The sequence below is a fragment of the Dicentrarchus labrax genome, unplaced genomic scaffold (genome assembly GCF_905237075.1).
Source record: "Dicentrarchus labrax unplaced genomic scaffold, dlabrax2021, whole genome shotgun sequence".
Lineage (NCBI taxonomy): Eukaryota > Metazoa > Chordata > Actinopteri > Moronidae > Dicentrarchus > Dicentrarchus labrax.
Window position 1 is genome coordinate 4,964,780 of NW_026136710.1, and position 25,803 is coordinate 4,990,582.

The window sequence follows — 25,803 nt, forward strand, 5'->3', positions numbered from 1 at the left end:
GCTACCGAGACCTGTTTCACCACTGAAAGTTAAAGTTGAACTTTGAACTTAACAAGATACCATGCATGGTAAAAGGGACCACCATGAGGTAATGAATGATGGTTAATCACACACCATTCATAGCTTTTTCGGGTTAATGATAAAATAAAGTTGCAAAGGTCGGCCTTGCAGACAAGCATGTGGGAACTACAAAAATCATCTAATATAGACCCTATTATTTTGGTTTAATGGGTCCCTTACATACAAATACAGAGGCATACAATTTAAAAAATAGTTGTAATAAAAAGAAATATATGTTGTCTGGAAAGAACATTTACACTAAAATGTATTATTTTTGCTGGTTCTCACAGTCAAACTGTGTTAAAACGCATTTGTTATTCCAAAATGTATTTCTGTATTGCGTCCACATGATGTCACTGTGCAGCTTACACGCTGCTGAATATAAATGAAGTCTGGTGAGAAGGTTCAGTCCTGAGGACAATGTCATTCCCAGCTAGTCTCTCTGTGCCTTGAATCAGTCTGAGTTTGGTTGTTCTCTGCAAGCAGTCGCTGTAAGGTCCATTCTGCAGGATGTAAAAGTGACCTTCTTCTTTTTACAATTTGTTATTGTATTTTATAAAGTGGAATGGTAAACTTAAATCCATGCAGAATTTAGCTTTGGAAAACTCATAGACCCTATCTCCCCAAAGTGAATTTAGGTCATAATACTGAAAAACTACAGTATATTCAATGACTCTCGTTTTTTTACACTAAATAAACACTAGGAGTTCATGTAAAGAAATAAAATATGTTATAAAAAAATATTTATGTATTGGTCAAAACATTCCCTTCTCCTGACAGGAAGCATGCAAAACATTTGTAAGAAAGACGCTTCAACAAATTTGCAATCTTTACGCTATGTAATCGATTCAACAGAAGAAAAGACCTGATCAATATTTTATCGGGGACTATTCATCACCTGACGGACTCCCAGGAGCACCTGCTGTGCATGTTGACAGCCCTGTGCACATGCGCAGTGCTTGTCCTACTCCTGCAGAGTGAAAACTTCTTTCTTCACAGGAATGGCGTTTCACAAGTAAAAAGGTGAAACAAATGAGGAACGTGGGTACATGAGATACACTCGCGGTCGCATTAATGTCTCACAATGTGATATTCGTCCATTCCCAACTGGTAAGGCTACTGTGTGACATTATTTTTTAACTTCTACATCCCCAAAACCTGCTGTAGGTGTTCCCCTTCACCGCCTGCACAGGTGAGTGGCAGCTCATCACATTAGCTAGCTAACGTTAGGCTAACGGGGGAATGCGCACTGACTTTAGTTTCAGTTGTAAAAGAGAGAGAGAAAAAGAAAGGTAATAAAGTTAAGTAAGAGTTTTGAGCATCATATCACAGTTTAACTTTATCTTGTAATTCTCTCATACTGACCACAAGGCGTCAGACTTTTTTTTTGTCCCCCTTTTTTAGGAGACATTTTGGAATGAAGTCATCTTTGACTAAGGAATACCTACCTGTTTCAGCAGGTTCTGTTTACATGTCGGTGTCAAAAGTTGAGGAATTATTTGGTGAATTGCACCTTCCAAGCTAAATGATAATGAGGACCTCCTAACCCCGCTTTCAAAACAGAGAAAAGGGGGACATGACCCATCCTAGACCCAACACTTTTTGCTTGTGACCCTGTAAGACAACAAGCTTTCTACCTGACCTCCCTGTCAGCGGTTGCATATGATTGATTTTCTATTTCCCTCACTTATTTGGATAATGTTTAGAGTTGAAATTTTGGAGCAATTCACCAGACATGAAGCTGAAGTTTGCAGCAGTTAAATAGGAACTCTTACCTGCCTAAAACATTTATTCTCAAAGTGATTGAAAGAAACAAACACAACATATATTGAAAACATTTGCTGACCACCACGCCTGTACACTGTGAAATGACCCCAATTGAAATTAATTACTGATCCCTCTTGTAGACTATTTGACTTTCAGATGATGTGTACTAATGGCAGGACGGCTGGTGTTTGAAAACTCACACCCAAAAAAAGTCTCCATAAGTTTAAACTTGAAGTTAAACAAATAACAGTACGCTATAAGACAAATGACATTAAGCACCAAATGGTTAGGGGTGTTTGGGTCAAGAAAGCATTACTGTATTTAGTTATGTGCCAAAAGCTAAGATGGCACACACAGAGTGAGAACATATCCCAATAGCCACTGGGCATCAGTCTGTGTGTAAGTTAAGACTGAATGAGAATCTGTGAGTTGCTTTGTGAATACAAAAGATGTGCTGTACCAGACATTTATTTAAATAATGGTGTTTATATAAGCAGTACAATGTTCTGATGTAGATGACTCAAAAAGGCATAAAGCATACATACATTTAAATCTCATGTTTAAATTCCACTTCCTTGTTTCTTTCCTTGCCTCTCTAATCCATTCATCTGTTAGTTCCAGATTCTGTTTTTCAGACTCGACTCTGCTCCTCTACAATGAGTTTTCCCAAGTCACTCTGTAACATTCATGTAAGAGCAGCAGAAATAGTTACGGGTCACTGTGGCTGATTCTAAAGAGAACTCACTAAACTTATTGGATTCATGGCCGGAGGCTTGATGTCATGTCAACTTGTTCAGTCCGGCTTTAGAAGTGTCTTAGATGTCAGTGTGCAGACAGCCTGACTTTAATGTGGAGTGTCATTCTTTTATATTCACATAGTATTTACTTACACATAAAAACATGTGCGAAATGTTACATATCTTAGTGATCCATGTTTAATTGAGGAACAGTGATGGAGGCAGGTCTTACCACATAGAAATAAATGTTTGTAATCATATTTATTTATTCATAGCTATATTTTTGTCTTATAAATTTCTTCTGTGCATAAATTGAATGTTCTTTTCTCTGCTCAGTCCTGCTGCTTTTGCTGCTCAAACAACCTCATGTTATCTTATTTAATGTATAAAACAAAAACTTGCAAATGTAACCGACTCTCTATGAAGGAAGAAAAATAGTTACTGTATAAGGCACTGATAAACGAAAGCCTGTCTACATTCTCTACAAAAAACTGTCCACATGCTGACAACAGAAGGTGCCTACTAATGAGAAAGTGATATGGCATTGCAATGTGGTGAGTCACTGTTGTGCACTGAGGCTCAGCCTTTTGCTCACTGTACTTTTGCAGAATTAACTATAATATGTCATGGCGTGGTGTTGCATTTCCTTTATGTAAGCAATGTAAGGTTAGCTGTTATTGACTGCTGGACCTGGGCTGGTAGAGAGAAAGGAACTGAATGAAAGATGCAGTAGGACAATACAGTGAAAGCCAATTATCAAGATGTAAAGAATTGTTAACTTGCTACATTTTTCTTTAATTTACAGACTTATTCAAAGTTCTAACTGGATGTAAAGGGGTCGCTCCATTATTGATACTTTGTGAATCATTTTCATGGATCAAGGCAGTTACATCTTGACAAATGTGTCAGGTAACTATTACTGTTACTTTCCCTTAATGCTTAAATGCTATTTTTTTTTCTTGTTCTGGATTTCATAACTGGTATTTTTGGTATGTGTAATGGACAAATTATGTTTAGCCTTTTGTTTATAGATGTTACATTTGAATTTTATAATTGCAGAGAAGGGTATGTCTCCATCAACAACAACTCACATTCCTCTGAACTAAATACAATTTAAATGCTGTTATACCTGTTTTATGAATTACAATTTGTATTGTGTAGGTAAGTGTTAGATAAATGAAAAACATTTCTGTTACTTTTTTGTGTGTTGACTGGCTGAAATACTTGGAAGATGTCTGTGGTTGGTAAAACCTGCCAAAAGTATGGTCAGGCATTTAGAGGGAAAGTTGCAGAGTAATTATAGAGTGGGTTCAGTCTATGTAGAGAGACGTACCATTTGGAGAGAAGTGACTACTGAAAACAGAGTGTCTACACAATTGGTAAATCCTCCTCTGTCCCTCCTCTTCTTGTGGGACGGGCTCAGAGAGTTTATAGTCAAAAACATTTTGAGGTGATAGAAGTAAGGCTCTAGACTCGAAAAGAATCCGTTGCTGATGAGCGTATTATTGAGGTAAGGAAAGAAAAAGAAACTGTAAGGGCAGAAAGTGGTATAAATCAGTAGAAAGAGATTTTCCATAGCATACTGTGAATTCTGTCCGATTTGTTTTTATTATGAAGAGTTAAGAACAAATTCCATTTTCAATATCAGTGGTTTACTGCCATAAATTGAATGTGTAGTTTTATACTATTTAAACTCAATGAATAGAATTTTCTGATTTTGTTTAATCATATGCAAAATAAATTATGGCTTTTTCATTGTTGCTCTAACAGGTCAAAGCACTGAAGAGTGTGTTCCTAACCCCGTGGGGATTGACTACAGTTATCAGTCTGACGTGGACTACCTCAAGTGTGTGGACATTTTCCAAAACGGCACCACCATTAAGCGGCTAAGTCTTAAGAGGAGGCCCAGAGTGGCCGTCAACGATGCGGAAAAACCACGGAGTGGCATTTCATCCAGCCAGTGGCATTCTGCAGAGTCTTTGTCATCATCTAGCAGTGATGGTTCAAGACTGCTGGGCATGTCGTCTACAACCAGAGGTCGACCTCCTCTCCCTCCACCACATGGTTCCTCATTGGATTACAAACCCTCCAGGAATGAAGGACCAGCAACGTCTCACATACATAATGAGTCAAAGCCTCAGCCTGCTGCAAGATCTCTTGCTTTACAAAGACAAATGCCCGTGGTGGAGAAGACTATTGAGGAGACCCGCAAACACTTGGATCAGGAGGTGACGAACCAGCCTCCACCTCAGCCCCATCCCCGTCGACGACTGGCCAGCTTTGGAGGGGTAAGCTCTCCTGGGTCGCTCTCCACCTTCACTAGCCTGGGTGCATATAATCAGAACAACAATGGGAACAAGCCCAGTGGCACAGGAGGTGATATAAATGTCCATCTTAGCTCGTCACTGGGCAGTAGAGGCAGCACAGGATGCCTTAGGCTAAGCCCACAGAGCTCTGGTAGAAACACCCCAGTTACAAGTCTTGGCTCCATGCACCTGCAGCATGTCCGTGACCAGATGGTAGTGGCTCTGCAGAGGCTGAAGGAGCTGGAGGAGCAGGTAAAAATCATCCCTATCCTCCAGGTAAAAATCTCAGTCCTTCAGGAGGAAAAGAGGCAATTGGTTTCTCAGCTCAAGAACCAGAGTGACAACGAGGACCTAAATGATGTGCTCTGGAAGAGAACATATAGCGTGGAAACATCTGACATTGAGAACAAGGTGAATACGGAGGAAGGGCTTGAGGGCATACTGAGAAGTGGCTGCACCGACCTCAAGGAGTTCAGGCAACTGACTGAAGAGATGCAAGCACTGGAAAGAACCATCAAGGGTGGACATTTGCAAGCATGGCATGGAAAAGACCATCACCCTCTACATGAGAGGGATATCAAGTCAGTTGCAGTTGAAACTGATAAAGATATAGATATCACCTTGTCTAGACCCACAAAAGAAAACAAATATGTGTACACTGATCAAGTAGAAATGAGGTCCATTGCAATAGAGGTATCTGAAGTTAATCTTGGAATTTACACAGAACGGGAAGCAGAGCTTGATGCCCAACAACTAATAATTGGTGCCTTGAAGGAGAGAATTTGTCACTTAGAAGCAGAGTTAAAAGAATCTGCTCTCCACACAGAAATGAGCCGTCTGAAACTAGAGCTTCAGGCTGCAGGAGCTAGGAACCGAGCTGATAAAGCCTCCTTTGCTAGGCCATCCACTGTGAGTACAGGCACTGAGGCGAGGCCTGACACCACAAGCCAAGGAGTGGGTAATCACACAGAGCTCCAAGATGCCAGCACAGGTGAGGCAATAGAGTTCAAGACTGTAGGAGTATCTTGTTGTAGGCCTAAGCTGAAGGATGTTTGCACAGGACCAGATATCCCCATGAGCCACTGGGAGGTCAGGGAGCGAGTGGAAACCATGGAAAAGGGTGTGGGGATTCAAGTCTTTACAAACACTCAAGGAGTTGGGATGGAGATAAAGTTTTGTGATGCAGAAACCAACACAGAGGTACTAGTGGAGAATCTGAGGTCTAAGAAAGGAAAGATTAAGTATAATTCGGTGGCTTGTGGAGACTGCTCTGTTGATGTGATCATCTATGAGGCAAAGGAAGTGGTTTGTCAAGGTACTTCCACAGATCAAGTCAGGGGAGTGGATCTAGGAATTATGGCATCACCCCAGACAGCTTCTCAGCGTACCAACACTGTATCCAGTTCAGTGTCTCGCTTTACCAACACCAGACATGCCTTCAACACAGACTCCAGTACCAATACTGTCCTAAGTACCACAGACAAGCACACCAACACCACTCAGACTGTTACTAGGACGGTGTCAGTAGGCAATAGGGTCAAAGATATGAAATGCTCCCCAGAGACCTGCACAATTGGTGTAGGAACTGCAGATCTGCAAGGAAGTGCCTTAAGACAAACACCAGAGACAGTGACCAAGGTAACCAGAGACACTGGTGTTGGATTCACAAACATTAATGAGAATTTCCTGGTTGGACTTAAAACCCGAAATATGGCCTCTGGACCATCCCTTCTACCTGATCCCGTTAAGACAAGGAGCATCGGTGTAGGGGAGGGGAGGATACGGGAGTTATCCATTTCATCCAGTAAATCTAGCCAGATCCTCCAGCAATCTTCACAGTCCCAGTGGGACCCCGAGCTAAACCATTACATAGAGAAGATGCATAGGCTCCTCAGAGAGAATGGTGACCTGCTCACAGAGGACTACACTTATCAGAAGGAGGGCTTTGTCCTGCAGCACAGTAGCCAAGGAAGTACCAGCTCCAAGCTGTCCTGCAATAACAAAGCTTCAGCACAAGGAGGAACAGAAGTCCATCCTTTTGATTCTCAGTCACCAGGTAACACTGGAGGGATTTAATTAGTGTTAAAGGAACCCTGTGGACTTTTGTTGTAAATGTTATCATATTTACCTATACATTTAACATGTGTTTCCTATATTTGCTGGTACAGAGCTACATTCATTGGTATCTTGTCGCCACTCATTCTTGGTCAGTAGAAAGGTGTGAAACCGAGGTGCACCATATAGCTTGCTAAACTTTTGCATTATTGCCCTCTGCAATAAACAGGAATGTGTATCACATGTGCTTGCAAACAAACCCACTGATCAAAACATTGCTCAATAGTGCCACTAGTGGTCAAAAACTCCATTAGGTACCTTTAATGTTTTTTTATTATTATTATTATTATTGTTGTTGTTGTTGTGTAATATACTGTATATAATATCTGTATTGACATGCTGGAACTATTCAAAAACATCACTAATATCCTCTTTCTTTGTCGCAGTCAGCGGAGAGTTTCAGTCCACATCTCAACATTCAGTTGATTCTTCTAAGTGTGACAAAGCAAACCCAGGGAGCTGCCAACAGAGTGGCAATGATTCAGAAGTCAAAAGAATGATCCAGATATTAGAACAACAGGCATCCTCAGCCCTACAAGGTAAATATGCATATATTTGTGTGTGTGTCAGTGTGTTATAAAGTTCATCTTGGCGAGAACTACAGTAGGTCTGTGTGAAAATAGTCTAGTTTAAAAATATTTTACTTCCAGACCACTCCCGGGCCAAGTTTAAACTTGTTAGGTTTAGAGGAAGTGGCTGCCTTTGGCTTGGCAATTTGACTTTCTGAGGGATACATGTTTGGAATGATATCTGGTTTAGGAAGGCGTCTCATACCACATACCAGTTTGTGGCTGAGGGTCTAAAATTGAATTGTTTCCCAGGAGGAGCCTCTGTGTCAGAGAAAGCTTTCTCATTTGAGATCTTCAGATTTGTAAGAATATATAAAGCATCATGAATACCGGTATATCCTCACCAATTCCAAATTAACCTAGACGGTTTGAATCTGTTTCTTTACATGTGTTGTATTAAAAAAAACACTGTCACAAAGTGTGGTGTATGTTAAGATTCAGAGGCTGTGCTGCATTGTTATTTTTAGACAGGTCAACCAATGCTGGTGTGCCGCGGTCTGTAATGAAGAAACAGAACGGTGACCAAGGCTGTAGCAGCAATAGGAAGAGCATGAAGTTGATGAGGGTGACCACAGGGTAATTATCTATTATCTAAATTAATAACATACAAGCAAACCTTGGGACTCAGTATCTTAACATATTTGCTGTTAACTCTTGTGTTTTGTGCTTAGATTGGACCCCATGTCATCTTACGAGCTCTCTGCCACTGAGAAGGCTAACTCTGAGCAAGAGGAAAGAAAAGGAAACAAAAAATTAAGGGAAGCTTCTCAAGATGGAACGCAAGCAAGAAAGGGCAAAGTTGGCTCCAACAAGGGATGGAAAGGGTCTGCAAAATCACATACACAACAGAGGTAATATAGGGGTCCAGAAGGTTTTAAAGCCTTTAAAGAGTCTCTTGATATTTTAATGTGTCTGTCTAATATTTAGCTTTCTCTTCCTTTTTAGGTGTAAGTTAAGTGAAAAGATGTTTCGTGCTTGTCATGCCTTAAAGGTGCACCTGAGTGATGACACGGCTTTATCCAGCAGGGAATTGGTATGTTTTATTCACTGTAAGAGCCACTGAAGGTCACTGTGTGTGTGTGTGTGTGTGTGTGTGTGTGTGTGTGTGTGTGTGTGTGTGTGTGTGTGTGTGTGTGTGTGTGTGTGTGTGTGTTTGTGTGTGTGTGTGTGTGCGTGCGCGCCTGCATGTACGTGTGTGTCTATGTGTGTGCACGTTTAATAGTATGTCACTGGATGGGTGTGGAGCGATGCTGGGCCAGGGTGTGTTCAAGTATGTCATTTAAAATTAAATGACTTTGGCATTGGATACAGAAAGTGCAGGAATGTGTCAGCTCTGTAATTTTCTGTCGTAATTTTCTGTCGTAATTTTCTTGAACTTGAAAACAATGATATTTGTAAGTCAAGGAGCCTCCTTACTTTCACGATAATTTGGTAAACAGAGAGCGAAGGGGAGTATAAAAGACGTTTATTGAAAAGAAAAATCAAGACAGATTTCATAATGAAACTAAATACTAACAAAACTCTCAACAAAATTTTGGGAATAAATGAAGACCTCTTTCTTTATGATGTTGTTTTGTAGAGTCGTTGCTTTATTATGCTCTTTGTCTGTGTCTTTTCATTCACATCACTGTAATTACACGATATGCCTATAGATCGCGAAATAGTAGTCAAAATTGCCCCGCGCACTGTGATTATGGCAACTCTCAAGGCACTGAGGATGCTTAAAAGAAATTGATGTGTTTTTCTATTCACATTGGCTTTTTTTGTTTTCTTTTGTCCCTTGCAGCATGACTGTTTACAAACACTTGAGCAAGAATGGTTCTCTGTGTCCAGTCACAAGTCAGCCGCTCCTGCCACGGTGGAGGACCACTTGTCTACATTTCGGGTCATTTCACCCTCAGTATTGCAACATATAGCTAATATGGCTGATGGCAATGGAAACACAGCTCTGCACTACAGTGTGTCTCACTCCAACTTCGGCATTGTCAAGAAATTGCTTGATGCAGGTATCGCAGTACTCACAGGGCAACTAAAGGTCCTGTATTCTAACACTCTTGCTCTGAGAATCTATTTTGTTGCTGCACAACTAGCCAAAAGAGCGTTTTTAACCATGACAAAACAATAATTATACTTAAAAGTGCATGTACTTCATCTAGCTTGTGAAAGTAGTTGTTAAAATACTTTTTTATTGATCTTTAGAAGTTCTGTACTGCTACAGCAGTGCCTATATATTTACTATCCTATAGTGCAGAGGGTATAATTAAATTAGACACACTTTAGAAGTCCACTTATAACAAACTGTTACAACGTTTTCCCCAGCTGTGGACAGGTCTGTAAGGGATCAAAACTTGAGAAATATGATTCAGGGCCAGACCACTCAGAGTATTTAATCAATATAAATTGAACAGACAAACATTAGAACTAGAAGTGTCCTAATGGAGGAGATACAATATTTTTCTTACTTCTTATTTTTATCTAAAACCCTTGCTACAGCTTTCAGAAAAGATTGGACCCACCTCTGGGTAGTCTAAGGCCTGCTGGAATAGAAATATAATGAGCAAGAAACAATTCCAGTCATCCTGATTGGTGTTATGTTTGCAGTGGAATGGATTGAAAAAGTATGAAAAAGCTCAAAATGAAGAATTTGATCAGATATGTCCTGGCCCTGAAAGGCATCCAAAACACCCTTGTACTTTGAAAATAACAAAAATGGGACCCATGTGAAAGTGAGAGTCAAGGCTGTTAGACGCTTCACGGTATGCACTAAATGAGTGTTTTAGCTGCTTATTCTTATTGTAGCAGAGTCGTGAATGTAAACTAGGTTGAATTTTAGCAAACACAAAATACAAGCTTTTGGGAACTTTTAATTACACAGCAGCAATGAAGACTTTAATGTCCTTGTATCTTTGCTAATGTGCAATGAAAGCATTAATCTGCCTCTGTACAAATTAATTGTTTTTTATTACATTTTTATTTATAAAAAGCCTCTATTGTAAAGGTCTATTTTACAATATGAATATATACTTGGCACAGTCAGTATAGGTAGAAAGAGCTTGAGAGTACCACCAATCAATAAATGAAGATATCAACATCTTTCTTCTGCTTTTCTCTCTTTTTTTTTTCCCTATTCAACCCAATTGACCACCATCACTACAGAGGTGTGTAATGTGAAACAACAGAACAAAGCAGGTTACACGCCCATCATGCTGGCTGCACTCGCAGCTGTGGAAAGTCCAGAGGACATGAGAGTTGTGGAACAGCTTTTCACTAAAGGAGACGTCAATGCCAAGGCCAGCCAGGTAAATGTGTTCTGAGGTAATGGTAGTGGATGTGATGTCCTGAATGTTGCTGTGGATACTACTTAAAACTGCTTCCTGTTCATTATTTAATTCTATAGGTAGATGTGGGTTTTCTTAAATTGTGGGTTACAATATTAGTACTTCAAAATGGATAACAGGCTGTGAGCCCGTTACATGAACTTAATGGGAGCCAGTTAACCGGCAGTAAGCATTGCATAGTGATAAGCACTGCACAAATTTCAGTTTTTTAATCATTTGTACATTTTCTATCACTGTTGAGTTAATATAATGGTTTTTAACTCAAACAGGATATGGTATCTATGTACTGTATGTAGTTTTGGTAAGACTTTATTTTATAGGTCCATAGTTTCCTAATAATCTCTCTGAAGTTTTCCTAGAGATTGTATTAATAATAGGAAAAATATTTACAGAGGGATTTCCTTTAAGTACCTCCTTTATTTAAACCTAAGTTAATACTATTTATTAATTATTTTATTATTGGAAACTTTGAAAAAGGAAAGAGAAGGAAGAAAAGGGAAGAAAAGTGCAGAATAAAACAAAGCATCATGGAGAGGAAGAGAGGCTAAAGGAGGAGATAACTAATAATAATATAATAGTGTTTGTATATATAATGTATTATTCATATATGTTAAAATGTATACTCGCCTCTAGAGAAATTTAATATTTTTGTGTTTGTATATGTTTGACTGACATTAGTTTTATTACAGAACCTTAAATGAAGAAAGTGTGATCTGTTTGATTCCACAGACAGGCTAATCTATATTTGAAATGTTTGAGATGTGTGGACTCGGCCTCATTAACCCCATTTCCTGTGTTTGACCGCCGCCTTCTGCTGTCCAGGCCGGTCAGACAGCTCTGATGCTGGCTGTAAGCCATGGCAGGATGGACATGGTGCAGGCACTCCTGGCACAGGGGGCAGAGGTCAATCTCCAGGATGACGAGGGATCCACGGCGCTGATGTGTGCAAGCGAGCACGGCCATGCTGACATTGTTAGACTACTGTTGGCACAGCCAGACTGTGATGCCACCCTGACTGACAGTGTATGTGAGTCATTGCTTCTGTGAGCCTGCTGGCTTCAAGCTGTGAACTATTCCATTTTTGTCTCAAATATTATATTACAAAAGCAAAAGGGAAATATTTGTTATAGTCTTTCCATTTAATATGTTATGGAATCAAAGTGGTAGAAGTTGTACTGTAATTAAATATGTACTTTGTCCACATATAAATGTATATTAAACAGCAAAACCTTTCGTAATGTATATGAGTTTGTGTGTTTTACAGGATGAAAGCACAGCCCTGTCCATTGCACTGGAGGCAGGACATAATGACATTGCAGTGCTCCTTTACGCACATGCCAACTTCTCCAGAGGACAGGCGGGGGTATGTGTGTCAACATTCTCACACCAGCGCTTAAACTAAGTATATATGTGGGTAGTTTAAAAAAAAAACAACTTTTTATTGTGTGTGTTTGTTGTGTCTTAACAGGCAGCTGCTCGTCACAGTGGCAAGTCTCTCTCCTCCTCTGGTGGTAGAAATATCTTTGAATGAGAAAAACCTAAATGGATGCTTCTTTAATCTTATTTATGAATTGATTCAGTAACAAAACCCCCATAACAGAGGGAGGATTTAACAGGGTCAGTTAGTTAACATGATTCTTATCACCAACAGCAATGATGCATTCTAGTGTAGAATTGCATAATATTGCATAGTGTGTATTATATTGTAACTCAGCAGGTAATATATGCATGGCAGACTATGTTACTATTCTATGTTCAGATAATACTTAATGTTGTATCATACAGTATTCTATCGTATACTATCACTTCTAAGTTGCTTTAATTGTTTTAATTCTCTTCTTTTGTTAATAACATTTATAATTTCAATATTTTATAATTGCAAAAAAAAAGATACAAAAAATGTATACGGTACAGTAGCATCAAACCTAAAGATATATGAGCAAATATATCAAATATCTGCTTGCTATATAGGTTTGATTTTGTTAACCATTCTGAAAATAAAAATCTTGAAATTTTAAAATCAGGTGAACTTTCTTTCTACATTCAACTGGTTTTCTATTTTAGCAGGTTTCAGTTGAAGAAAATGTCTGCTGAGCCTTCGGTGGGTCATCAACACTCCATTCTCCCGTTATCAGTCAGTCAGACACCAGTTTGATTCATCCCTTGACACCCAGCTTTCTGTTCTCTAAGACAGAAACGGCTCGCCTCCCTCACTGCTCTTTTCCTTCCACCTCACCAGATATTGTCCATGATGTCCCGACTTGTTTTACTATTGTTGTTTTTTTTCAGTGAGTTTTTATTGACTATTTCATAAGGAAAGGGCAGAAAGATGCTTCAGATTTTAAACATCTTTTCAGTAGACAGATATAAACCACTCGCTCATTGTTATCTGGCTTTTTGGCATGACAGAGCAACTCACAGCCTGCATTACTGATCAAAGGGTGCTGGGCACCATCCATGTGTGCACCACTGCAAATTAAAACTGAATTTCAGCTTTGAGTAAGATATAAATCATTTATCAAACATTCAGAATAACCTGCACCCTGGTATAGTTCAGGTTGTTCTAATCAATATTCCCTGCACTTGGCTAGAAAAGAGTGTTTGTGGGGCAATTAAATGTGGGACAATAATTCAATTCTGCATCAGCTCTGCAACTGAGAGACTGTCGTTGAATTTTACATAAGAACACTGGTGGTGAATGAATATGTGATATGGTATGAGTTATAAGAAATCACAGTGTGAAATGTTAATTTTCTCACTATCAGTTTTTAATTATTTGCAAAAGATTTAAAGATAATTTTGACATTAGTGAAACATGCAGTGACCCGGTCAATCCCTGTGCTTTTGTTTTCTTCATCTACCAGATGATTTACATTTTGCCTATTTGCAAAGGTTTTAAAAGCGGTGCCTGGGTGTAGAAAATGGAAAGCTTCCACGGAAAGACAAGGTAGATGTATAAAATGATGTTGTCATTCTTCACAGAACGTCAGTGTGTCCCATTACTGAGAGCTTGTGCATGTGTGACTGATAGCACTCTCAGTCATTTCCCAGCAACAGCAATAAAATACAATGATATACAAGGTCCACCATCACAATTTGCAGTTGCCATGGTAACAGTCGGCAGTTTTGAGCAAGTGGTTCATGGGAACATAACACTGAAATGATATCTTTATTTCATCTGGGTTACTTAATGCAGTCATTTCACATCAACATGCTCTTTGAGTAGAAACTTCACTGCGCCTTATTATTTACCAGAATAGATTTTCATATAAGCCATTTTCAAAAGCAAAACAATAACGAGGGCTTGAATCCTTTTTTCATTTTTTAAAACGATAATAACTGGCATATGAAACTGGCATGCCTGTTTACAGTACAATTTGTTGCATGCTTGTCACAACCTGGCTCAGGGAATGTGACAAGCAGCGAGTCCACTCATCAGATTTACTTAAAACGAGTAGTTCATTTATTAAACTACAGTTAACACAAATAAACAATGAGGTGTGGACGTCAGCAATGTTAGCAGTGAGACATGGGCTGGCATTTATAGACAGGACCTGAGCTAAAACAGCCAACAACAGCCAATTGCCCAGTGATGTTAGCCAGAACAGCCTCCAATACAGTGGGAGGGGCGTCACAGTGCTCTTGACATCTCCAGGCTATTGATTAATATGCTGGCTAATGATTTATTATTTCAAGCCTGCAAGTGGTGTGCTCTGTCTTTGTGTACATGTAAGGGTTCCCGCAGTTACATATCATTCTAATTCCTCTGCTCCGCAACATGTGCCTCTTATAACTGTACATCCAGGACACAATGCATCCTCCTATCACCTTAAATTCCAACTCATGTTAAGGTGCATCTTTTTTGTCTGCTACAGCATACACATCTGCTTTTGTATATCACATGCTGCCTATGAGAAAAAAAATCAAAGACCCTTTATCTTTGCATTAATTCACCACAGTGCTGTTAAATGTTTTCCATCTACGTAGGTGGAAGTGCATTGCCAACGTCTGTTTGCAGACTGAATAGCTAATAAGCTTGTCAGCTGCAGTACCTTGCACTTCGGTCCACTCAGATCATCTTTAAAGGTCCGGTGTGTAACAATTAGGAGGACTGGCAGAAATGGAATAATAATATGCATAACTATGTTTGCATTAGTGTATAATCACCTGAAAATAAGAATTGGGTGAAGTAAGGGAATTGCTACCTGCAACTACACCACTAGATGCCACTAAATCTTACACACTGGTCCTTTAATACAACTGCTAACAACATTCTGTCTGCCCATGGCTTGCAGGTTACAGTGGAAGTTTGTGTACTTTGTCCCTCTTCCCCTGCTGGGACTGAGCCTGCCACCTGCTGTCAATCAGGGGGAAAGAGGTGATTCTGATATTTGCCCAGACCAAAAACATATTAACACTGCAAAAAGAGATGACTAAATGTGATTCCAGTTAGACTTTGAACCATCTTACATATTAGACAAAAAAATACAGAATGGTCTAGTAATTAAATTCCAGTAAATTCTACTGTACTGATACCCTGCTTTAAAACCCCCACACATGTATAGTAAATTACACATTGATATAACAATGCATTACAGTATACATCAAACAAGATGTTGAGGAAACCATGTTGATATTAAAACCTCATCATTTTAGTTGTCATAAACTGGTAAATGAAGTTTTGGCATTTTGTAAACATCACATAAGAGAGGGCTGTGAGTAAGTGTGGAACTTATTCGTTTGTAGCAAGCGGTCACTTTAAGATGTATTGCTGGAGTTACTTAAAGGCCCTGAAAACATTGAGTTGTTTTTTTTTCATGCAGCATTACTACGGTTGTTGTTGTCCTGTTACATGAATACAATATTTTCTTCCGAAGCAGTTTTGGTTTGATTTCACACTAGAGATGTCTGTGTATGGTTTTATCAGTGGTCCTCTCCACCGTTTGAAATGGGCGGGGCTCAGTGGGAAAAAGGTGAATTCACATATCACCCTGATTTCAAATACATTTGACTGATAGTTGTGAGCTGGTTTGCTCATGTTGCCAGGGCACGGTCAATCAAAAGTGATCAGATCTTATTTTCCCTCTCCAAACTTTAACTTTGTTGCTTATTCATTCCTAAATAACAATCTTCATTCCTAAGATTGGAAACCAGCCAAGGGCTTTAATAAAGAAACTTAAATGTTTTTAATACAATTATATTTAAACTGTTTGCTCAAAGCCGGCTTGGCATAACGTCCTGTATGGTTATATGAGTAAGAACTATACTCTGGAAAAGTTAAGCATGATAAATGGCCTTGGCCAGCTGCTAAAAGATCTACTTAACTGCGTGGCATGAAAGCACTGCTGTGGACTGCCTGTTCAGCTCGTGTGCATCATGATTTCTCTGGTTCCACTGAATTCCAGTCCCAAGCCACACAAGTGTCATTATAAGTTTGACCTTATTTAGGAGAATGCAACAGGATCTTTTACTTCTTCCCTGTGTTTCCTTCATTTCCTGTGTTGTGAGTTGTGACATTGTGAGCTGTTTCCCAGCAACCTTTTGCACATGTTGGGGCGGGGGGACACAGAACTGAGTCACAGAAACCAGATGTGCTTGCATATCAGCCCAAACTAGAGAAAGTCCACTGTTGCGATTGTTACAGCTCAGTGTTGCAGTTATTTTTTTCCTCGCTGTCTTGGCACAGAAACCTAAAGTGTAATCTGAGTCGATATTAATGCATTAATCACCCTGCTGGAATTCTGGGGCTGCACTCAAAGGGCGAAATCTTGAGCCAGACCTTAACGGGGGCGGGGTTTAACTTATATTATTTAAAGGTTTCTGTAAGGAACATCCATCACCAAGTTAAATAAAGCACTAATAATCAATACCGAGCTGTGTCTGTACTCATTCGATCTCTGCCACACCAGAATCAGCAGGTCGCCTTAATGTAGAGACATTAAGTAGCCAATTATCTCGCCGCTCAGTCTGGCTCCTCTTTTCTATCCAAAGGCGCACACGCCTGGCACAAAGTCCGCAGGAGGGTTCGCTTTGTAAAACCGAACAAACGCTGCGTCTCACCTCCCTGACCATCAGTTACATGTCGGCAATTAGGACCATGCGCCACAGACAATGCGCTCCTGTTGCACAAACACGTTTCAGAGTGTGCCCTGTGTGCCTTCTAACCAGCAGCTCAATGGTGGTGTGTGTCTGACATGTGTTCCAGAGATGGTTGCACTCACGCTTAGTGTGTTTTACCTGCGAGTGAGCTGTTTCAAAGAAACCTCTGCGTGGCGCGCTGGGGAGATTACAGAACGACCAAAAAAACTTTGGCAGCATCCTGAGCCCGCGCAACAGCTGTTGTGTTCACTGTTGCTGGTTGACGTGAACACCAACATGGAGCAGGAGGAGTTCAGTGACCGCCATAAGCATCCAGTGCGTCTTGGAGTGGGGTTTAACACAGCAATTTGAAGGGGAAAGAATAGCTTTTCTCCCAGCTTTTGTAGGGGGGGATCTGACGACGTGTCTTGTCATTACAAATATTGGGGAAGGGGAGGGGGGAGGTGGGCATATTTCCATATTTCACATATTAGAGTGGACGTGACCCTCCGTTCCCCGTGGCGATTGCGCGCTGACACCAATGTGCCCACACACCATATGAACCATGCATGTCCTGTATTGCTGCAGGCTGGATTCATGTTCCTAAGACCACTGCATTTTAGTTGACATGAAACGGCACGTTCCCCTCTGAAATGCAATGCAAAATTTAAATAATAAAAAATAAAAAATGGACCCGATAACTTTAACAGCAGGGTAGGAAGAGGGGAAAAAAACGTCTGGCAGCAGTCGATATTAAAAACATGCAGAGGGAGACAAGCTCGGGGCCTTCCAGAGTCAGGAAAAAGACTTCGGAGAGCTGCAGACAGGAGATGGGTATGGCATTTCTATTTTCCCCCAGCCCATTGATTTGTATATGAAAACATAGCGCTTTTATTCTCCCCCCTTCTGGGCTCTGCTTCTGAGTGATCAGCTGATGAAGAGACTAGCAGCTCGCCGCTATGCTGGCTTGCTAATTCTCTCCCCCACAGCTGCAGCCGATCCTGATAGCCAGCCTGCAGATTGCAGTCAGGTAAATATCCTCCTCCATGTCTTTCTTCTCAGGCTCAGGATTCAGCCAGGCTACATCGCATGGGAAGAGAGGAAGAGATGGATAAAATGTGTGTGCCAGTCAATGTGTGTGTGTGTGTGTGTGTGTGTGTGTGGCGCGCCAGGGAAAGAGAGCGAGTGTCTGTGAGTTTATTCGTGTCTGTCTCTGTGTGTGTGTGTGTGTGTGTGTGTGTGTGTGTGCGAGAGTGAGAGCAGGGGAGTGAGGGAGTGTGTAGGTGTGTGTGTTGTAACAGATGAGAGGGAATCTTTGCCAGATTAGTCAGGGAAGAGGCAGGCTTGTTAGGAGATAGCACAGGCATGGAGCATCACATGCACACACTGACACCCTTCCGCTCACACACACACGCACAGTCAATCAGGCGGCTCTCAGCTGCGTTGTACATCTTTGAGGATTACCCTCTATCCCTCCAGTATTCCGCTGGAACGATTGCAGCCCCCTCAGAGAGAGTAGCGGGGCTTTCAAAGCCTACATTTGAGCCGAGCGATGATGAGCAGGATTTCTATTGTTACCTCTCTAGTGTTGCTGTCCTCCTCTAACTCAATTATCTGCCATGTTCGGGAGTGCAGGCATGCGTTTGGGTTCCTTTTTTTTTTTTTTTTTTTTTTTTAAACTGTACATTTTACAATTGTTATTGTTGTTTTGCAATAATAATTCTGCATGGTTCTTGTTCCTGTTCCTCAAGTGTGTGTGTGTGTGCAAAGTACAATATTCCAGCGTGCTTTCATCTCTGTCCTTGAGAAATACATCCACAAGCGCATGCTCTGTTATGTGAATTGGATGCTTGTGAGTGTACTGTGTGAGCCTGTATGATTGATGCATCAATATTCTGTTGGGATTGGACAGCATGCCTTTCCTATTTCCTCCCTCTTCTCCTCAGCCGAGCTGCTGTTACTGCTGGAGCTGCTCCTGCTGCATGCATACTCATGTTTCTGGCCTCTAATTGCCTTTGTGAAAAATACAGTGGTTGCAGCAGATAAACCGAAAGGGAGCGATGGTTGAAAATAACTGAGGATGCAACATCCATCCCTGTCGAACAGCATACATCTAAAATCATGTTTCTGTCTCATTTTTGTGCATGAACCAGGGGAATAGGGGTTAATATTTATTGTATTATTAGCATTTTTAGACTCTGTGCTCGGGTATAACATGGCTTCTTCACATGCATTTCCATTCATTGTGCATTTAAAAAGAAAAATCTGCCTCCCCTTGATAATCATCTGACATCAAAGCCTCCAGATAAAATAATCTGTCCTAAATTTGCAGAGACAGCACAGCAGTTGGGTCGCTCCAGTCCATGCAAATTCAGATGCTGTTATAATAAATAAATAAACCCTCTTTCATTTTAATACAAAACCATACCCACTGTAATTCAGAATGCTTAAACTGCAGCCAGTACCGCTAATTAGCTGGAGACTGCAAGTGCCTGAATTTGAGGGTTTTAGACTCTGTAGCTTGTCTGAAGTGCTTCAGGTTTCTGTCTTTGTGGCAAATGAGTGTTTGAAAACATATACAGTAGTTTCTGAGCATCCCAACTGTCACATGAAAGTCAGAGGAAGAGTTCAAATGAATGGAAATGGAAGAGGTTTTTTTTATTGAAATCCATCACAGCTCTCCTTCTTTCCTCCCTTTCCCCAGTTGTTGTTGTCCTTGTCATGCTGAGGTATGAACTGACCAACAAAAGGAGAACCTGACAGGCTTTGTGTGCACAATATATACATGATTTTATCCTACAATGTTTCATTCACCTTCCTCTACACCGATAAGTTAGTTAGAGTTTATTAAATGTCCCAACTCATCGCTCCCTCTTCCTGCAGCCTGAGGCCACAGAGAACGGTTCCCTGGAGGAGATGGAAGAGGACATCAGTCTCAAGAAACGTAAAAGCGATCATCATGGAGAGAAAGAAGTGCAGACCGGGCAGGAAACTGGCGAAAAGGTCAAAAGGAAGCGAGGACGCCCACCAGCCGAGAAACTGCCTCCAAACCCACCTGAACTCACCAGAATACTGAGCACGCTGGTTGATATGGTTATCAACTACAAGGACGGGTGAGGACACTCAATCTTTTGTGGACTGTGTCATGAAAGTGTGCTGCAACTATAAGTGATTGTTAGTCCAAATGCATGTTTTACTTTGACAGAAATCTTTAAACAGTGATGTATGGAAGCAAAGATCGCTCGTTACTAATTGTTTGGGCCACTTATTAACACAAATCACGACATAATGACTTCAGTGAAGATATCAAACTACTCCTTATGAACATGAATCCATTGCTTCATTATACTACAATACTGTTAATAAAGTACAGTTGTATCATGTTTATTTTAAAGCCCTTTAACCCCAAGAAGTTCATTTTATAGTTATCTCAAAATGTCCAATATTAATATTTTTTAAACAAATTTTGTAATAAGACTAAGAGTCTAAAGCCGTGCTACAGACTTTAGCTGTAAGCTAGCAAGAGATGCACTAACTGTGTGTTCGGGAGTGCGTCTACGTATTTTTGTGTTCAGATCAACCTCTGATTGATCTCATCAGAATCTCCAGTTCTTTCTGCAGTTTCCCTCCAGTCTCGCGTTACTCAGCTTGTCTTAGTGTACTTATGAAGATACATGCACATTTTTTTGTTCAAACTGAAAATGAAATATTTTGAAAAGGAAACATTTTCAACTCAAGTGGACGCGTCTTTGCATTATTCGCACCGCTCCCTTTGACTTTGTTTGCCCTTTCCATTTACTTTGTATGCAGCCACACCACCTCTAACATTCGCCTCACGTTCTGTTCATGGACAGTATATTTGTTGGGGTTGTTAGCAATGCGAATAAAGACTGTTCAGAACAGAGGAGGCATTTCAAACCATCAAAATGAACTGCATAAATCCAGTAATAGAGATCAGAAAAACATTTCTGTTGCGGTCGCATCTTTCAAGTTTTGCATTAGCTGACTGAAATAAGTAACACACATCCACAACAACTTCTGTCTTTGTGTTCAAGCATCATTTCACTTACTTGTTTCACTAATACCCTCTCTTGTACTACTGCTTATTAAATGCTTTATTGATAGCTGATTATTAATTGTAAATCTTCACATTGCAGTTTTGCTGTAGTTTAAGCATAATTTCTCGTACCACTTATAATTGGATAGAGCTGAAAGGCACACATTTCAGTAGTGTTTCTTTACTCCAACGAAACAATATGAGTCTTTTCTTAAATGATGAAGACATATTTTTGTTGTCTGTATCATTTCTGTCAGGCTATGCAATATCAGTGTAGCAATCAAGTTGGGATTGTGGCAACTTTCTCATTTAGAGAAAAGAACATATTTAAGTGGTGACTGTTGAAAAACAATATTTGATAATTGCAGATAACAATGTGATTGAATCATATATATAACTTTTATTTGACACTCCAAGATATTAGTCACCATGGCTATTCTGGGCTTCCATAAATGTCAAGCCTGTTTCTTGATCAAGTGAGATTATGTGATATCACATTGTGCTTCCAGGTTGGGTCGACAGATCAGTAAAGGCTTTGTACAGCTTCCCTCTAAGAAGGAGGTACCAGAGTACTACGAGCTGATCCGAAAGCCTGTGGACTTCAGAAGGATCAGAGTATGTGTCGCTGAACACCCTCAGAACTCACATATAGTATTGTTATCTGCTGAAAGAAATTCAAATAAATGGAGATGAAACTCCAACAGATACATAATACATAAAAAGAAAAGTGTCAGTATTAAATATCAAAACAACTCTTGGTAAGTACTCACTGAGAAATGATGTAAATAATGCTTAGGTAGGCCTGCAGTGTGTATTTTCATATATCAGATCTTATTTCTTTGAATTATCCACTTTGAATTATCTTCTGAGTATTACAGTTTAAATATAAACACCAAAAACATGTGTTGTGATGCAAAAACGATAATTTCCTCACTAATCGTGAATCATATTGCAATCGTAATATCCATAAAAGTAATTACAATAAGATTTTCTGCAGCCCTACATTACATTTTAAATATATATAGAATAATACTATATATCTAATGCGTACTACACTTCTATACAATATACTTAGACTTCCTAAGGCCAGGAAGCACTGGCAAAAAGGTTGAAGACTAGCTCCGAAGCTGTAACCAATTGCACATGTGCTATTTCTTATTTTACATTAATCTGCAGAACCTACATATATTTTTATATATTTTATATTCTATATATTCTATTAGCATAACTGCAAAAGAAGACTGTATCTTCATTTCTTGACAGAATATAATGTATGACACACACAAACCAAAAATTGCTATCAACAACAGCTAACTAGTCAACACATTTGAATGGCACCATGAATGGGATTTACTCCAAAAATCCTAAAACCTGACATGAATATCAGGCTATCAACTAATAATACATTTATTTTATATAGCGCTTTAAAAGGTACTCAAAGACATTTTACATGGTGACAAAAGAAAACTAATAGAAAACAGTTAAAGTAGATAAACTGAATTGTAGTACTTGATACATCTTTAGTTCGTAGCTACTTGTATTTGGAACTGAAAACTATGGCACAAACACAGGTACGGCTTCATTTAACAAGCTTGTTAGCTTCAGAAAATGTGGGTTGTAAGACTGGGACTCTTAAACAAAGGGTTTAAAAGATAGCAAAGAAAATGTTTTTTTATCAAATTACCCGAAACCAGTGAAATATTTATGCCCACAGAACACTGAGGCAGTTGCCTCTTCAACATTTTGTTACTAAAAAAAATGTTTTCTAAACTTTTAAAAAGTTGCAAACTTCAGAATCTAAAGTTTGGTTGGGTCTTTTCATTCAGAATTTGTTGACAGTAAGAAAAATACAAAGACAGACATGTCCTTCTCTAAATGATTATTCCTCTAACCATATACTCATCAGCCCAAAGTGACACCTACTGTCAAAATGTGGAATTGAACGTGTCAGATTTCACATTAGTCATGAAATCAGAAGTGGAATTGTTGAGAAAAATCTTACATGAGTGGAGTCTTGACTTATAGAATTACGCTTATTTGCTTTCTGGCTGAGCGTTAGATAAGAAGATTGATGCCACTGTCATGTCTGTGCATTAACCAGGAATGGGCAGGTGATTAGCAGTCCAGCAGTAGGGAGAAACAGCTAGCCATCCTGGAGTCTCGTCAGCTCCGTAAGGTTGCCAGGCAACCAGTGGAGACTCCAGGAAGTCCCTGGGCCTGGCCAAGAAATAAACCTATAACTTCAGCATTTGTATGGATTAAACAAACAAGACGAATAATGCGTTCATTAGTGAGCTTTAGAGGTGCTGGTAGGACGACGTTGGACAGAGCCAGGCTAGCCGTTGCCCTCTGTTTTGAGTCTTTATGCTAAGCTAACCTCCTGGTGTCCACTAAATATTAACAAACAGACCTGAGAGCAGTACTGATCCTCTAATGCTCGACAAAGAAAGCATATAAGCATAAAATGCTTCACTGTTTTTTAAAGATGAGAGACAGCGTAATTGTGTATAACTTCATCTGTGTTTCTGTTTTTTCCTTTCTTGGACTATTACTTATTAAAGGCTTTTATGATAAAGCTGATTGTTGTTTTGATACTGACCCTCTGCTTCACAGGAACGTGTGCGTAATCACAAGTACAGAAGTGTGGGGGATTTGGAAAAGGATATTTTCCTCCTGTGTCACAATGCTCAGACTTATAACCTGGAGGGATCTCAGGTGAACCCCAAGGATTTATTTCATTTGAAAGCAACTAAATTGTTTTTTCCACTGTCTCTATTATTGTAGTCATGCTCTGTTTATCTGTATGGGTTGTGTGTGTGTGTGTGTGTGTGTGTGTGTGTCGCATGTGTCTTTGTTTACAACTTCAGATCTATGAGGATTCAATTGTCATTAAGTCTGTTTTCGAGAGTGCGAGACAGAGAATCGTCACAGACGAGGAACAGAAAGAGACGGTTAGCGCCAGTCACAGCGATAATGGCGGCGGAGCTGAAGACCAATTTGTCCCATCAGCAGGTGAGACTTAAAACACAAACAATCAGGAGGGTTATTTTTGCCGGTGACCAAATGAAAGCAAAAAAAAGAGATGAGGACACACATTCTGGTTACAAATAATAATCTATACAATCATTGTTTGCTAGTTGTCCTTGCATTTAATTACTTAACTTTGGATTACTGGAGCATTTGAAATTAATGTTTTTGCATTACGTTTTCTCATTTTGCAACTAGTGAAACCATTACCAGTCCAGCTAAAGAAGGGGAATGAGGATGAGAGAAGCAGAAATACCATGCCCAAGAGGCTCCACAGTGATTTAGACAGTGATGAGGATCTAGAGGAAAATACCACAAAAGATGAAGGCTGAACTCAAGGGCCCTCCATTTTTTTGTATTCTGGTTCATGTCTATTCTCTGCCACATCTCTTTTCATTGGTTTCTTCATTTTATAAGCAAAAGAAAGGTCTTCGAAAATAAAACGGAAAAGACCACTCAAAGAGAGGTACTTATTACTGACTTAAAAGAAAAAGCATTGATCCGATGCTTTTTCTTTTAGATGACTCATGCCATTCAAACACGTCTTGCTGCACATAGTGCTGTTCTTTTAATTTAGCTAGTCTTTTACAATAATTTCCATTTTATCTGCCTTAGTCCCTGTGATTGCTTCTGCAAATATTCTGTAAAACACCGGTTTAACTGACTGTTTTTAATCCATATATTTGATTGTATGAAATGCCTTCATATGTCTTGGAGCATGATATGTATATCTCTCCTGAAGCTGGCTCCTCCAGAGCAGCTCCCGCTGATGACAGTGTTGATGTGTTCAGGGTTAGAGAATTGAAGCACATGAGAAGGTCTTTTTAAGGGAAAAGAGAACAAATAAACACTGTACGTTTGTTAAAAATCTCTGAATTTGATTTTAGAGATGATACGTCTTTGATAAAACCACAGTGTACGAGTACGAAGTTAAAGACAAATAGTCTGTTTCTGACACTTGTTGGAATATGTATGGGTCTAACCAAGGGTACTCAAGTTGAACATTTGTATCCCTTGTGCTACAGTATATTCATATATTGTACAGTTTGTGTGAAAAGTAAAAACTTAAAATTTAAAATTTCTTTTCATTTACTCTCCTGGTTGTTGGGGGTGGGGGGGTGGAAGACATCATTGTTAAGACAATCCCTTGGAAACATGTATCACCTAAACACTTGCAAAATAAATTTTACCAAAAAGTCCCACTGGTTGGTGATTGTTATCATTATTAGTAGCAGTAGTAGTCACTGAAGTAGCACTGTAGTAGGATAGTAGTCATAAAGCCATGTATAAATCACTCCAGAACCAGGAAGAGGTCCTCAAAGGAGAGGTTTAAATTTAAATTTTAGTTTAAGTTATTCAGTCAGCAATTTATTTTCTACATTAAGGCAGGAGGTAGAGCGTAAATACTGCATGTGATGTGTATTTTTGACAATCCGCCAATAGGTGGTGCAAGAGAACCATATGATAGTATCTTTATTTCTATTTATTAGTAGAGGTTTTGTTTTAGTGTTACTTTTCATTCATTTCTTGACCAAGTTGTAGCATTTATTTACTTCATCCTATCTATATGAAATGTAATTGATAAGAATATTACATGTTTTGTAGAGCACTTGCAGTTGAACAAATGTTGCACAGAATGCAAGTGATGTGACATTAAAAAATACCTACCAAGAAATACCAATATACAGTGCCTAATTTGTAATTTTTAGATGTAACCATAGTCTGTGTCCTGCCCACACTATCTATAAA

General features: G+C 39.6%; 2 protein-coding genes across 6 annotated transcripts; both read left to right on the forward strand.

Moving 5' to 3' along the window:
- The first annotated feature begins 988 nt into the window (after nucleotides 1–988).
- On the forward strand, nucleotides 989–12,897 carry LOC127370696 (KN motif and ankyrin repeat domain-containing protein 1-like). Of its 2 annotated transcripts, XM_051412971.1 has the most exons (12): nucleotides 991–1,170; nucleotides 3,370–3,473; nucleotides 4,335–6,926; nucleotides 7,372–7,524; nucleotides 8,022–8,130; nucleotides 8,226–8,405; nucleotides 8,500–8,587; nucleotides 9,341–9,560; nucleotides 10,711–10,853; nucleotides 11,715–11,915; nucleotides 12,157–12,255; nucleotides 12,361–12,897. In XM_051412971.1, the coding sequence occupies exons 2-12, from the start codon at nucleotides 3,437–3,439 to the stop codon at nucleotides 12,421–12,423; spliced, it is 3,885 nt and encodes a 1,294-aa protein (XP_051268931.1). In that variant the 5' UTR covers nucleotides 991–1,170; nucleotides 3,370–3,436; the 3' UTR covers nucleotides 12,424–12,897. The 2 variants fall into 2 exon arrangements, with proteins under 2 accessions (XP_051268932.1, XP_051268931.1); XM_051412972.1 differs by lacking the exon at nucleotides 12,361–12,897 and having other exon boundaries at nucleotides 989–1,170; nucleotides 11,715–11,919; nucleotides 12,157–12,242.
- A 4,682-nt stretch (nucleotides 12,898–17,579) lies between these two features.
- On the forward strand, nucleotides 17,580–25,253 carry LOC127370698 (probable global transcription activator SNF2L2). 4 transcript variants are annotated; one of them, XM_051412977.1, is made up of 6 exons: nucleotides 17,580–17,804; nucleotides 19,854–20,083; nucleotides 21,537–21,642; nucleotides 23,641–23,742; nucleotides 23,895–24,039; nucleotides 24,253–25,253. In XM_051412977.1, exons 2-6 carry the CDS (start codon nucleotides 19,887–19,889, stop codon nucleotides 24,384–24,386), a joined length of 684 nt encoding a protein of 227 aa, XP_051268937.1. In that variant the 5' UTR covers nucleotides 17,580–17,804; nucleotides 19,854–19,886; the 3' UTR covers nucleotides 24,387–25,253. The 4 variants fall into 4 exon arrangements, with proteins under 4 accessions (XP_051268937.1, XP_051268935.1, XP_051268938.1 ...); XM_051412975.1 differs by lacking the exon at nucleotides 17,580–17,804 and adding an exon at nucleotides 17,819–18,000; XM_051412978.1 differs by lacking the exon at nucleotides 17,580–17,804 and adding an exon at nucleotides 18,213–18,605.
- Nucleotides 25,254–25,803: the final 550 nt, after the last annotated feature.

What these genes read in the sequence shown, in the direction of transcription:
- LOC127370696 (XM_051412971.1), top strand. Translation starts at nt 3,437, where the DNA reads ATGGATCAAGGCAGTTACATCTTGACAAATGTGTCAG. An exon ending in TTGATGAGGGTGACCACAGG is followed by an intron (nt 8,131 to 8,225) that starts GTAATTATCTAT and finishes TTTTGTGCTTAG; the next exon opens with ATTGGACCCCATGTCATCTT. An exon ending in TCTCCAGAGGACAGGCGGGG is followed by an intron (nt 12,256 to 12,360) that starts GTATGTGTGTCA and finishes GTGTCTTAACAG; the next exon opens with GCAGCTGCTCGTCACAGTGG.
- LOC127370698 (XM_051412975.1), top strand. Translation starts at nt 17,905, where the DNA reads ATGAAGAGACTAGCAGCTCGCCGCTATGCTGGCTTGCTAATTCTCTCC. An exon ending in AGCCTGCAGATTGCAGTCAG is followed by an intron (nt 18,001 to 19,853) that starts GTAAATATCCTC and finishes CTCTTCCTGCAG; the next exon opens with CCTGAGGCCACAGAGAACGG. An exon ending in GTTATCAACTACAAGGACGG is followed by an intron (nt 20,084 to 21,536) that starts GTGAGGACACTC and finishes TTGTGCTTCCAG; the next exon opens with GTTGGGTCGACAGATCAGTA.